We start from the raw sequence: 14,449 nt of genomic DNA, 5'->3' as shown, positions 1-14,449 counted from the left end.
CATTTTGGCCAATTTTGGGTCAATTTTGGCCAATTTTGGGTGGATTTTTTGTCATTTCTGAATGGATTTTTTCCATTTATGGTTGGGTCAATTTTGGCCAATTTTTGGTTCTATTTTCACCATTTTGGGGTCAATTTTGGCCATTTTGGGGTCAATTTTCTCCATTTCTGGGCAAATTTTGCGTGGATTTTTTGTCATTTTTGGGTGGACTTTTGCCAGTTTTGGGTGGGTCAATTTTGGTCATTTTGGGGTCAATTTTCTGGAGTTTGGCCAATTTTTGTTCAATTTTGGCCAAATTTGGGTGGATTTTGACCATTTTTGGGTCAATTTACTCCATTTTGGTCAATTTATGGTGGGTCCATTTTGGGTCAATTTTGGCCATTTCTGGGTGGATTTTGGCCATTTTTGGGTGCATTTTTTGTCATTTTTGGTTGATTTTTGCCAATTTTGGGTGGGTCAATTTTGGCCAATTTTTGGGTCAATTTTCTCCATTTTTGGGTCAATTTTCTCCATTTTGGGTCAATTTTCGGAAAATTTTGGCCAATTTTGGGTCAATTTTGGCTGATTTTGGGTGGATTTCTGTCAGTTTTGGGTGGGTCAATTTTGACCATTTTGGGTCTATTTTCTCCATTTTTGGTCAGATTTTTTCCATTTTTGGGCCGATTGGGGCGGGGTTTTCTCCCACCTGTGCCCACCTGTGCCCACCTGTGCCCACCTGTGCCCACCTGAATTTTGGGTGGATTTTGGCCAATTTCGGGTCAATTTTTGCCATGTTTGGGTGGATTTTGGCCAATTTTGGGTGTATTTTTTCTGGTTTTGGGTGGGTCAATTTTGGCCATTTTGGGGTCAATTTTGGCCAATTTTTGGGTGGATTTTTGTCATTGTTAGGTCAATTTGTGCCATTTTGGGTCAACTTCTGCCATTTCGGGTCAACTTCTGCTATTTTGGGTCAATTTTCTCCATTGTGGCAAATTTTGGGTCAATTTTGGCTGATTTTGGGTGGATTTTTGCCAGTTTTGGGTGGGTGAATTTTGACTATTTGTGGGTCAATTTTTACCAATTTTGGGTCGATTTTGGCCATTTTTGGTCGGATTTTCTCCATTTTTGGGCCGATTTGAGCGGGGTTTTCTCACCTGTGCCACTTGTGCCAACCTGGGCTGAATTTTGGGTGGATTTTCGCCGATTTTGGGTCGATTTTTACCATTTTTGGGTCATTTCTCTCCATTTTGTCCGATTTCGATCGGGTTTTTTGCATTCGGTGTCGAATTTTCTCCATTTTTGGGCCGATTGGGACGGGGTTTTCACCCACCTGTGCCACCTGTGCCCACCTGTGCCCACCTGTCCCCCCCAGGCCGAGAAGAACCGCCTGGCGGCCATGGCGGCGCCCCTGCAGAAGGGCTCGGGAGGCCCCTTGCGGCTCTACGTCGGCTCCCTGCACTGCAACATCACCAAGGACATGCTCAGGGGCATCTTCGAGCCCTTCGGGAAGGTGAGGGGCACACCTGGGCACACCTGGGCACACCTGGGGGCACCTGGGAGGAGTTAAACAAAAAAAACCCGGTGAAATTTGGGTGAAAAATGGGGATTTTAGGGCAAAAATGGCGATTTTTGGGGTAAAAATGACATTTTGGGGTGAAAAATGGGGGTTTTGGGTCACCTGGGCACAGCTGGACACGGCTGGAAACACATGGGTAAAGGTGGGAGGGGAAAAACAAAAAAAACCCGATGAAATTTAGGTGAAAAATGGGGATTTTAGAGCAAAAATGGGGATTTTGCGGTAAAAATAGTGATTTTTGATAAAAAATGGGGATTTTGGGGTGAAAAATGGGGATTTTGGGAAAAAAATTGGGATTTTGGGAGTTTTGGAAAACATGGGCACACCTGGGCACACCTGGGGGAGGGTGGGAGGGGATGGACAAAAAAAACCCGGTGAAATTTGGGTGAAAAATGGGGATTTTAGGGCAAAAATTGTGATTTTTGACAAAAAAATGGGGATTTTGGGGTGAAAAATGGGGATTTTGTGGGTTTTGGAAAATATGGGCACACCTGGGGGAGGGTAGGAGGGGATAAACAAAAAAAACCCGGTGAAATTTGGGTGAAAAATGGGGATTTTAGGGCAAAAATAGAGATTTTTGGGTGAAAATGGTGATTTTTAGCAAAAAATAGGGATTTTGGGGTCAAAAATGGGGATTTTGGGAAAAAAAATGGGAATTTTGGGGTTTTGGGTCACCTGGGCACACCTGGGCACAGCTGGGCACGGCTGGGAGGGGATAAACAAAAAAAAACCCAGTGAAATTTGGGTGAAAAATGGGCATTTTAGGGCAAAAATGGTGATTTTTGATGAAAAATGGGGATTTTGGGTGAAAAATGGGGATTTTGGGAAAAAATGGGGATTTTGGGGGTTTTGGGTCACCTGGGCACACCTGGGCACACCTGGGGGAGGGTGGGAGGGGAAAAACAAAAAAAACCCGGTGAAATTTGGGTGAAAAATGGGGATTTTAGGGCAAAAATGGTGATTTTGCAGTAAAAATAGTGATTTTTGACAGAAAATGGGGATTTTGGGACTAAAAATGGGGATTTTGGGGTGAAAAATTGGGATTTTGGGATTTGGACAAAGCGAGGCACACCTGGGGAAGGGTGGGAGGGGATAGACAAAAAAAACCCGGTGAAATTTGGGTGAAAAATGGGGATTTTAGGGCAAAAATGGCGATTTTTGGGGTAAAAATGACATTTTGGGGTGAAAAATGGGGATTTTGGGGGTTGGGCACACCTGGGCACACCTGGGCACAGCTGGGCACACCTGGGCACAGCTGGGTAAAGGTGAGAGGGGAAAAACAAAAAAAACCCGGTGAAATATGGGTGAAAAATGGGGATTTTAGGGCAAAAATGGTGATTTTTGACCAAAAATGGGGATTTTGGGGTAAAAAATGGGGATTTTGGGTGAAAAATGGGGATTTTGGGGGTTTTGGAAAACATGGGCACACCTGGGCACACCTGGGCACAGCTGGGTACGGCTGGGAGGGGATAAACAAAAAAAACCCGGTGAAATTTGGGTGAAAAATGGGGATTTTAGGGCAAAAATGGGGATTTTTGGGTTAAAATGGTGATTTTTGACAAAAAATGGGGATTTTGGGGTGAAAAATGGGGATTTTGGGAAAAAATGGGATTTTGGGGGTTGGGCACACCTGGGCACGGCTGGGACCAGTCAAACAAAAAAAACCCGGTGAAATTTGGGTGAAAAATGGGGATTTTAGGGCAAAAATGGTGATTTTTGGGGTAAAAATGACATTTTGGGGTGAAAAATGAAGGTTTTGGGTCACCTGGGCACAGCTGGGCACGGCTGGGAACACATGGGTAAAGGTGGGAGGGGATAAACAAAAAAAACCCGGTGAAATTTGGGTAAAAAATGGGGATTTTAGGGCAAAAATAGTGATTTTTGACGAAAAATCGCCATTTTGGGGTGAAAAATGGGGATTTTGGGAAAAAATGGGGATTTTCGGGGTTTTGGGTCATCAGGGCACACCTGGGCACACCTGGGCACAGCTGGGGAAGGGTGGGAGGGGATAGACAAAAAAAACCCGGTGAAATTTGGGTGAAAAATGGGGATTTTAGGGCAAAAATGGTGATTTTGGGTGAAAAATGGTGATTTTTGACAAAAAATTGAGGTTTTGGGGTGAAAAATTGGGATTTTGGGATTTGGACAAAGCGAGGCACACCTGGGGAAGGGTGGGAGGGGATGGACAAAAAAAACACGGTGAAATTTGGGTGAAAAATGGGGATTTTAGGGCAAAAATAGTGATTTTTGGGCGAAATGGTGATTTTTAGCAAAAAATGAGGATTTTGGGGTGAAAAATGGGGATTTTGGAAAAAATGGGATTTTGGGTCACTGGGCACAGCTGGGGGAGAGTGGGAGGGGATAAACAAAAAAAAACCCGGTGAAATTTGGGTGAAAAATGGGGATTTTAGGGCAAAAATAGTGATTTTTTGACCAAAATTTGAGATTTTTGGACAAAAAATGGGGATTTTGGGGTGAAAAATTGGGATTTTGGGTCACTGGGCACACCTGGAGGAGGGTGGGAGGGGATAAACAAAAAAAACCCGGTGAAATTTGGGTGAAAAATGGGGATTTTAGGGCAAAAATGGTGATTTTTGGGGTAAAAATGACATTTTGGGGTAAAAAATGGGGATTTTGGGGGTTTTGGAAAACATGGGCACAGGTGGGCACACCTGGGGTCACCTGGGAGGGGATAAGCAAAAAAAACCCGGCGAAATTTGGGTGAAAAATGGGGATTTTAGGGCAAAAATGGTGATTTTTGGGTGAATATGGTGATTTTTGACAAAAATGGCGATTTTTGACGAAAAATGGGAATTTTGGGGTGAAAAATGGGGATTTTGGGGTTTGGGCACACCTGGGCACACCTGAGCACAGCTGGGAGGGGATAAACAAAAAAAACCCAGTGAAATTTGGGTGAAAAATGGGGATTTTAGGGCAAAAATAGTGATTTTTGGGTGAAAATGGTGATTTTTAGCAAAAAATGAGGATTTTGGGGTTAAAAATGGGGATTTTGGGGTTAAAAATGGGGATTTTGGGGGTTTTGGAAAACATGGGCACAGGTGGGAACACATGGGTAAAGGTGGGAGGGGAAAACCAAAAAAAACCCGGTGAAATTTGGGTGAAAAATGGGGATTTTAGGGCAAAAATAGTGATTTTTGACAAAAAATCACCATTTTGGGGTGAAAAATGGGGATTTTGGGAAAAAAATGGGGATTTTGGGGGTTTTGGAAAACATGGGCACAGGTGGGAACACATGGGTAAAGGTGGGAGGGGATAAACAAAAAAAACCCGGTGAAATTTGGGTGAAAAATGGGGATTTTAGGGCAAAAATGGCGATTTTGCGGTAAAAATAGTGATTTTTGACAAATAATGGGGATTTTGGGGTGAAAAATGGGGATTTTGGGAAAAAAATGGGGATTTTAGGGTTTGGGCACACCTGGGCACACCTGGGCACACCTGGGTAAAGGTGGGAGGGGATAAACAAAAAAAACCCGGTGAAATTTGGGTGAAAAATGGGGATTTTAGGGCAAAAATGGCGATTTTTGGGGTGAAAAATGGGGATTTCGGGTAAAAAAATTGGGATTTTGGGGTGAAAATGGGGATTTTGGAGCCAAAAATGGGAATTTTGGGGTGAAAATTGGGATTTTGGGAGGAAAATCGGGATTTTTAGGGGGAAAATGGGAATTTTTAGGGGGAAATGGGAATTTTGGACAAAAAATGGGGATTCTTTTGGGTAAAATGGGGATTTTGGGTTAAAAATGGGGATTTTGGGGTGAAAGTGGAGATTTTTGGGGTGCAAATGGAGATTTGGGGTAAAAACCAGAAATTTTGGACAGAAAAATTGGATTTCGGGGGTAAAAATGGGGATTTTTGGATAAAAATGGGGATTTTTTGGAGGGAAAAATGGGGATTTTGGGTAAAAAATGGGGATTTTTGGACAAAAAATTGGGATTTTTGGAGGGAAAATGGGAATTTTGGATTAAAAATGGGGATTTTGGGGTGAAAAATGGGAATTTTGGGGTGAAAAATGGGGATTTTGAGTGAAAAATGTTAAAATTTGGGTGAAAAATTGGTATTTTGTGGGGAAAAAATTGGAATTTTTGGATGAAAAATGGGGATTTTGGGTTAAAAATGGGGATTTTTTTGGGGAAAATGGGGATTTTGGGATAATAATGCGGATAGAGCGTGAAAAATGGGGATTTTGGGGTGAAAAATGGGAATTTTGGAGTGAAAAATTGGATTTTGGGGATTTTGGGGTCACCTGGGTGGGATTTTTGGGGATATTTTGGGGAAATTTTGGGGAAATTTTGGGTGGGCGTGGCCCAGGTGAGGCCCCGCCCCCTTTTCTCACCTGAGCCCCTCCCCCACAGATCGAGAGCATCGTCCTGATGAGGGACCCGGAGACGGGACAGTCCAAAGGCTACGGCTTCATCACGGTGAGGGGCACGCCCGCGAAATTTGGGGCAAAAATGGGCATTTTTGGGCAAAAATGGCGATTTTTGACAAAAAATGGGGATTTTTGACAAAAAATGGGGATTTTGTCAAGGATTTGCGCCCAAATCCTTGTAAAAATCCCATACTTTCACCGAAAAATCCCCCCAAAAAATCCCATTTTTTCCCCAAAAAATCCCAAAAAAAGCCATTTTTTCACCGAAAATCCCCATTTTTTCCCCCAAAAAATCCCATTTTTCCCCAAAAAATCTTCAGAAAATCCCCATTTTTTTCCCCAAAAAACCCCATTTTTTCCCAAAAAAATCCCGTTTTTTACCCGAAAAAGGCCATTTTTTCACTGAAAAATCCCCATTTTTTCACCGAAAAACCCACATTTTTTTCCCTAAAAAAAGCCATTTTTTCCTCAAAAAGAGCCATTTTTTCACTGAAAAAAGCCATATTTTCACCGAAAAAAATCCCATTTTTTCCCAAAAGAATCCTCAAAAATCCCATTTTTTCCCCAAAAAAATCCCCAAAAAAACCCCATTTTTTCATCGAAAAATACCATTTTTTTCCCTAAAAAATCTGCAAAAAAAAGCTATTTTTTCCCTGAAAAAAGCCATTTTTTCACCCAAAATATCCATTTTTTTCCCCAAAATTCCCATTTTTTCCCAAAACCCCCAATTTTCCCCCAATCTGGCAGTTCTCGGAGGCGGAGTGCGCGCGGCGGGCGCTGGAGCAGCTGAACGGCTTCTCAAAAATCCCATTTTTCCCCCAAAAAATCCCCCAAAACCATTTTTTCTCCGAAAAATCCCCAAAAAACCCCATTTTTTCCCCAAAAAATCCCAAAAAAATCCCATTTTTTACCCGAAAGAAGCCATTTTTTCACCGAAAAATCACCATTTTTTTTCCGAAAAACCCCATTTTTTCCCCAAAAAAAGCAAGTTTTTAACCTAAAAAAGCCATTTTTTCATTGAAAAACCCCATTTTTTCACCTAAAAAAGCCATTTTTTCACCACAAACTCCCAGTTTTTCCCCAAAACTCTGCAGTTCTCGGAGGTGGAGTGCGTGCAAATCCCTGTAAAAATCCCATTTTTTCCCCAAAAAACAGCCAAAAAACCCCCATTTTTTCCCTGACAAAAGCCATTTTTTCTCAGAAAAATCCCCAAAAAATAAATTTTTTACCAAAATCCCTTGTTTTTCCCCCAAAACCGGCAGTTCTCGGAGGCGGAGTGCGCGCGGCGGGCGCTGGAGCAGCTGAATGGCTTCACAAAACCCCATTTTTTACCAAAAAACCCCATTTTTTCCCTAATTACCCCAAAATCTTGAGCTCACCTGTGCCAGGTGTTCCCAGGTAACCCTAAAATCCCCATTTCTCCTCCTAAATCCCCATTTTTCCCCCAAAAAAATCCCATTTTTTCACCAAAAAATCCCAAAAAAAATCCCATTTTTTTCCAAAAATCCCCATTTTTTCACCAAAAAATCCTCATTTTTTCCCCAAAAAATCCCATTTTTTCACCAAAAAAATCCACATTTTTTCTCTGAAAAAAGCCATTTTTTCACCATCAAATTCCGATTTTTTCCCCGAAAAAATCCCAATTTTTCCCCCAAAAAATCCCGAAAAAACCCCATTTTTTCCCCAAAAAATCCCATTTTTTCCCCAAAAAATCCCCAAAAAATAGCCATTTTTTCCCAAAAAAATCCCATTTTTTCTCCAAAAACCCCCATTTTTCACTGAAAATCCCCATCTTTTCACCGAAAATCCCCATGTTTTCCCCAAAAATTCCCCAACCATTTTTTCCAAAAAATCTCCATTTTTTTTCACCAAAAAAACCCCTTTTTTTCCCCCAGAAAAAGCCATTTTTTCACCTGAAAACCCCATTTTTTCACTGAAAATCCCATTTTTTCCCCAAAATCTGAATTTTTTCACCGAAAATCCCCATCTTTTCACTGAAAACCCCCCATTTTTTTCCCCGAAAAAAGCCATTTCTTCACCGAAAAAGCCCCGTTATTTCACAAAAAAAAGCCGTTTTTCCCCTGAAAAATCCCATTTTTTAACCTAAAAACCCCATTTTTTACCAAAACTCCCCTTTTTTCCCCCCAACCCGGCAGTTCTCGGAGGCGGAGTGCGCGCGGCGGGCGCTGGAGCAGCTGAACGGCTTCACAAAAACCCCATTTTTTCCCCCCAAAAATCCCCAAAAAAAGCCATTTTTTCCCCAAAAAATCCCATTTTTTCCCCAAAAAATCCCAAAAAATCTCATTTTTTCTGCGAAAAATCCCAAAAAAATCTCATTTTTTTCCCAAAAAAATCCCCCAAAAAAAGCCATTTTTTCCCAAAAAATCCCGAAAAAAATCCCATTTTTTCACCGAAAAATCCCATTTTTTCCCAAAAAAATCCCCAAAAAAATCTCATTTTTTCACCAAAAAATCCTCATTTTTTCACCGAAAAACCCGCATTTTTTTCCCTAAAAAAAGCCATTTTTTCCTCGAAAAAAGCCAGTTTTTCACTGAAAAAAATCCCATTTTTTCCCTAAAAAATCCCCAAAAAATCCCATTTTTTCCCCTAAAAATCCGCAAAAAAGTCATTTTTTCCCCGAAAAACCCCATTTTTTTCTCCCAAAAAAAGCGCCATTTTTCACTAAAAAATCAAAATTTTTTCCCTGAAAAACCCAATTTTTTTCCTGAAAAAAGCCATTTTTTTCCCAAAAAAATCCCTAAAAAATCCTATTTTTTCTCTGAAAAATCAAAAAAAATCCCATTTTTTCTCTGAAAAATCCCCAAAAAATCCCATTTTTTCCCCAAAAAAATCCCCAAAAAACCCCACTTTTTCACTGAAAAATCCTGAAAGAATCCCATTTTTTTCTCTGAAAAATCGCCAAAAAATCCCATTTTTTCTCCAAAAAAGTCCCAAAAAAACCCATTTTTTTCCCCAAAAAAATCACAAAAAATCCCATTTTCACCAAAATCCCCATTTTTCCCCCCAAATGCCGCAGTTCTCGGAGGCGGAGTGCGCGCGGCGGGCGCTGGAGCAGCTGAACGGCTTCTCAAAAGCCCCATTTTTCCCCCGAAAAGCCCCATTTTTTCCCCAAAAAAACCCCAAAAAACCCCATTTTTTTCTCAAAAAAACCTCAATTTTTCCCCAAAAAACCCTCATTTTTTCCCCGAAAAACCCCATTTTTTCCCCATAAAAAAACCATTTTTTCCCGAAAAAAGCCATTTTTCACCAGAAAAAAATCCCATTTTTCCCCAAAAATTCCAAAAAAATCCCATTTTTTCACCAAAAAACCCCCCATTTTTTTCTCAAAAACCCCTATTTTTTGCCCAAGAAACCCCATTTTTCCCCCAAAAAAGCCACATTTTTTCTCTAAAAAATCCTCAAAATAAAACCATTTTTTCCCAAAAATCCCCATTTTTTTTCACCAAAAAACTCCATTTTTCACCAAAAATCTCCATTTTTAACCCAAATTTTGACCTCACGTGTTCTGAGATGTGCCAGGTGTGCCCGGGCCATCCCAAAACTTCCATTTTCCTTCCCAATAACCCAATTTTCACTCAAAAATCCCCAACAAAAAGCCATTTTTTAACCTAAAAAAGCCATTTTTTCTCCCATTTTTACCAAAATCCCCTGTTTTCCCCCCAAACTGGCAGTTCTCGGAGGCGGAGTGCGCGCGGCGGGCACTGGAGCACCTGAACGGCTTCTCAAAAGTGCCATTTTTCCCCCAAAAAATCCCCATTTTTTCCCCGAAAAAAGCCATTTTTTCCCCAAAAATCCCCATTTTTTCACTGAAAAAATCCCATTTTTTCCCCAAAAAATCTCCAAAAAGAAGCCATTTTTTCCCCAAAAAACCCCATTTTTGTCCTAAAAAAGCCATTTTTTCACCAAAAAATCCCCATCTTTTCCCCAAAAACTGCCATTTTTTTCCCCAAAAATCCCCATTTTTTCACCAAAAAATCCACAATTTTTCCCCGAAAAAATCCCATTTTTTCCCAAAAAAATCACAAAAAACCCCAATTTTTTCCCCAAAAAAATCCCGAAAAAAATCCACATTTTTTCCCTGAAAAAAGCCATTTTTTCATCGAAAACCCCCCATTTTTTTCACAAAGAAAACCCATATTTTCCCTGAAAAAAGCCATTTTTTCACCGAAAAACCCCCGTCTTTTCACAAAAAAGCGCCATTTTTTCTCTAAAAAAATCACAAAAAATCCCAATTTTCACCAAAAACCCCGTTTTTCTCCCCAAACGCAGTTCTCGGAGGCGGAGTGCGCGCGGCGGGCGCTGGAGCAGCTGAACGGCTTCGAGCTGGCCGGGCGGCCGATGCGCGTGGGGAAACCCCATTTTTTACCAAAAATCCCATTTTTTCTCCAAAAAAATCCAAAGAAATCCCATTTTTTCCCAAAAAATCCCCATTTTTTTCACCAAAGAAACTCCATTTTTTCCTCGAAAAAATCCCTTTTTTTCCCCAAAAAATCCACAAAAAATCCCATTTTTTCTCCAAAAAAATCCCCAAAAAATCCCCTTTTTTCCCCAAAAAATCCCAAAAAAACCCCATTTTTTCACCGAAAATCCCCATTTTTTCCCCAAAAAATCTTCAGAAAATCCCCATTTTTTTCCACAAAGAACCCCATTTTTTGCGAAAAAAATCCCCAAAAAAATCCCGTTTTTTACCCGAAAAAAGCCATTTTTTCACTGAAAAATCCCCATTTTTTCACCAAAAAACCCCATTTTTTTCCCAGAAAAAAGCCATTTTTTTCCTTGAAAAATCCCATTTTTTCACTGAAAAATCCCCATTTTTTCCCTGAAGAAATCCCATTTTTTCACCAAAAAATCCCCCAAAAATCCCAATTTTTCCCCAAAAAATCCCATTTTTTCCCCAAAAAGTCCAGAAAAAAACCCATTTTTTCCCCAAAAAATTGCCAAAAATATAGCTTTTTTTTACTGAAAACCCCCATTTTTTTCACCAAAAAATCCCATTTTTTCCTCGAAAAACCCCATTTTTTTCCCTTAAAAAAAGCCATTTTTTCCTTGAAAAAAGCCACTTTTTTCCCCAAAGAAACCCCATTTTTTTGCCAAAAAATCCCCAAAAAACCCCATTTTTTCCTGAAAAAAATCCCCCAAAAAAAAGCCATTTTTCCCCGAAAAATCCCCATTTTTTCCCCCAAAAAATCCCATTTTTTCACCAAAAAACCCAATTTTTTTCCCCAAAATATCCCCAAAAAATCCCATTTTTTCTCCAAAGAGCAGCCAAAAAAAAGCCATTTTTTCCATGAAAAATCCCATTTTTTGCCCAAAAAAAAGCCATTTTTTGTCAAAAAAATCCCCAAAATTGTCATTTTTCCCAAAACCCCTGTTTTTTTCCCCAAACGCAGTTCTCGGAGGCGGAGTGCGCGCGGCGGGCGCTGGAGCAGCTGAACGGCTTCGAGCTGGCCGGGCGGCCGATGCGCGTGGGGCAGGTGAGCGAGCGGCCCGACGGCTCCAGCGACGTCACCTTCCCCGAGGGCACACCTGGAGCCACACCTGGAGCCACACCTGGAGTGACGTCATCGGCAATGACGTCATCGGGAGTGACGTCATCGGGAATCACCGCCCCCCTCACCTGCGGGGACGAGCCCGAGCTCGGCACGGCCGCGGGGAGGCTGCAGCTCATGGCCAAGCTGGCCGAAGGTGAGGAAAAAATGGGGATTTTGGTAAAAAATTGTGAAATTTGGGTGAAAATATGGGGAAATGTGGGTGAAAAACGGTGAAAAAATGGAGATTTTAGGACAAAAAATGGGAATTTTATGGGGAAAAATGGGGATTTTGTGGGGGGAAAATGGCGGCAAAAATGGGGAAATTTGGGTGAAAAAATGGGGAAGAATGGTGAAAAAATGAAGATTTTAGGATGAAAAATGGGGATTTTCAGTGAAAAAATGGAAAAAAACGGTGAAAAAATGGAGATTTTAGAGCGAAAAATGGGGGAATTCTGGAGGAAAATGGCGGAAGAAATGGGGAACTTTGGGTGAAAAATGGTGAAAAAATGGGGGAAAATGGTGAAAAAATGGGGATTTTAGGGCAAAAAATGGGGAAATTGTGGAGGAAAATGGCGGAAAAAATGGGGGAAAATTGGGGAGAAAATGGTGGAAAAATTGGGAAATTTGGCTGAAAAATAGGGTAAAAAATGAGGAAATTTGGGTGAAAAATGGAGAAAAAATGGGTGAATTTGGGTGAAAAATGGGTATTTAGGTGCAAAGTGGTTATTTTGGGGTGCAAAAGGGGGATTTGGGGTGAAAAAGGGGGATTTGGGGTGCAAAAGGCGGATTTGGGGTGAAAAAGGCGGATTTGGGGCACGGCCGGACGGGAATCACCGCCCCCCTCACCTGCGGGGACGAGCCCGAGCTCGGCACGGCCGCGGGGAGGCTGCAGCTCATGGCCAAGCTCGCCGAAGGTGGGAGGAATTTGGGGATTTTGGGGAAAAAAGGAGATTTTGGTAAAAAATTGGGAAATTTGGGTGAAAAAATGGGGAAAAATGGTGAAAAAATGGGGAAAAATGGTGAAAAAATGGGGATTTTAGGATGAAAAATGGGGATTTTATAGGGGAAAGTGGCGGAAAGGATGGGGGAAATTTGGTGGGGGAAAATGGAGAAATTTGGGTCAAAAATTGAGGGAAATTTGGGTAAAAATGGGGAAAAAATGGGGATTTTAGGAAGAAAAATGGGGATTTTAGGGCAAAAAATGGAGATTTTAGGGGGAAAAATGGTGAAATTCAGGAGGAAAATGGCGGAGAAAATGGCGGGAAAATGGCGGAAAAAATGGCGGAAAAAATAGGGAAATTTGGGTGAAAAATTGGGAAAAAATGGGGATTTTAGGAGAAAAAATGGGGAAAAACGGTGAAAAAATGGGGATTTTAGAGCAAAAAATGTGGGAATTAGGGAGGAAAATGGCGGAAAGAATGGGGAAAAATGGCGGGAAAAAAAGGCGGAAAAAATTGGGAAATTTGAGTGAAAAAATGGGGATTTTAGAGCAAAAAATGGGGATTATAGGACAAAAAATGGAGATTTAATGGGGAAAAATGGTCAAAAAATGGGGATTTTAGGACGAAAAATGGGGATTTTATGGGGAAAAATGGCGGAAAAAATGGGGGAAAAGTAGGGGGGAAAATTATGAAAAAATGGTGAAAAATGGTGAAAAAATGGGGATTTTAGGATGAAAAATGGGGAAATATTGGAGGAAAATGGCGGAAAAAATGGGGGAATTTGGGTGAAAAATGGGGATTTTGGGGGGAAAAATGAGGGGAAAAAATGAGGAAATTTCGGTGAAAAACGGGGGGAAATGGGGAAAATGCTGGAAAAAATGGGGAAATTTGGGTGAAAAATGGGGATTTTAGAGCAAAAAATGGGGATTTTAGAGCGAAAAATGGGGAAATTCTAGAGGAAAATGGCGGAAAAAATGGCGGGAAAATGGCAGGAAAATGGCGGGAAAAAATGGAGAAATTTGGGTGAAAAATGGAGGAAAAAATAGGGAAATTTGGTGAAAAACGGTGAAAAAATGGAGATTTTAGGATGAAAAATGAGGATTTTAGAGCGAAAAATGGGGAAATGTGGGAGGAAAATGGCGGCAAAAATGGCGGAATTTGGGTGAAAAATGGCAGCAAAAATGGGGAAATTTGGGTGAAAAATGCAGAAAAAATGAGGAAATTTGGGTGAAAAATCGGTATTTTGGTTAAAAGTGGGTATTTTGGTTAAAAATGGGTATTTTGGTTAAAACTGGTTAAAATTTGGGGTTGCTTTTGGGGCTGATTTTGGACCGATTTTGGACCAATTTTGGGCTGATTTTGGGCCAATTTGGGGCCGATTTTGGACCAATTTTGAGCCGATTTTGGACCAATTTTGGGTCGATTTTGAGCCACTTTTAAGCCAATTTTGGGCCGATTTTGAGCCGATTTTGATCCAATTTTGGGCTGATTTTGGGGTTGATTTTGGGGCCGATTTTGGGTCTATTTTGGGACCAATTTTTAGCCAATTTTGGGTCTATTTTGGGGCCAATTTGGGGCCAATTTGGGGCCAATTTTGGACCAATTTTGGCGCTGATTTTGGACCAATTTGGGGCCAATTTTGAGCCGATTTTGGACCAATTTGGGGCCGATCTTGGGTCTATTTTGGGACCAATTTTGGGCCAATTTGGACCAATTTGGGGCTGATTTTGGTTTGATTTTTGGCTGATTTTGGGGCTGATTTTTAGCGAATTTTGGGTCGATTTTGAGCCGATTTTGGGTTGATTTTTGGCTGATTTGGGGCCGATTTTGGGGCTAATCTGGGGCTGATTTGGGGTTGATTTTGGGGGCGATTTTGGGTCAATTTGGGACCAATTTTGGACCAATTTTGGACTAATTTTGGGTCGATTTTGAGCCAATTTTCGGCCAATTTGAGGCCATTTTTGGACCAATTTGGGACCAATTTTGGGCTGATTTGGGGTCGATTTTTGACCAA

At 41.0% G+C, this 14,449-nt stretch overlaps 1 protein-coding gene across 3 annotated transcripts in view; it reads left to right on the top strand.

Moving 5' to 3' along the window:
- RBM23 (RNA binding motif protein 23) overlaps positions 1–14,449 on the top strand; it is a 41,668-nt gene that overhangs the window by 21,816 nt on the left and 5,403 nt on the right. For all 3 annotated transcript variants that reach the window (XR_012052618.1, XM_072921360.1, XM_072921361.1), the window contains exons 11-13: positions 1,352–1,489; positions 5,926–5,991; positions 11,354–11,648. Coding sequence is in view for 2 of the 3 variants with exons in the window: in XM_072921360.1 (XP_072777461.1) it covers positions 1,352–1,489; positions 5,926–5,991; positions 11,354–11,648 (499 nt within the window). In the remaining variant the exon portion in view is untranslated. The remainder of the gene's footprint in view (positions 1–1,351; positions 1,490–5,925; positions 5,992–11,353; positions 11,649–14,449) is intronic.

Source organism: Taeniopygia guttata, chromosome 36 (assembly GCF_048771995.1).
Source record: "Taeniopygia guttata chromosome 36, bTaeGut7.mat, whole genome shotgun sequence".
NCBI classification, from domain to species: Eukaryota; Metazoa; Chordata; class Aves; order Passeriformes; family Estrildidae; genus Taeniopygia; species Taeniopygia guttata.
This window is presented reverse-complemented; position numbering and strand designations above follow the sequence as displayed.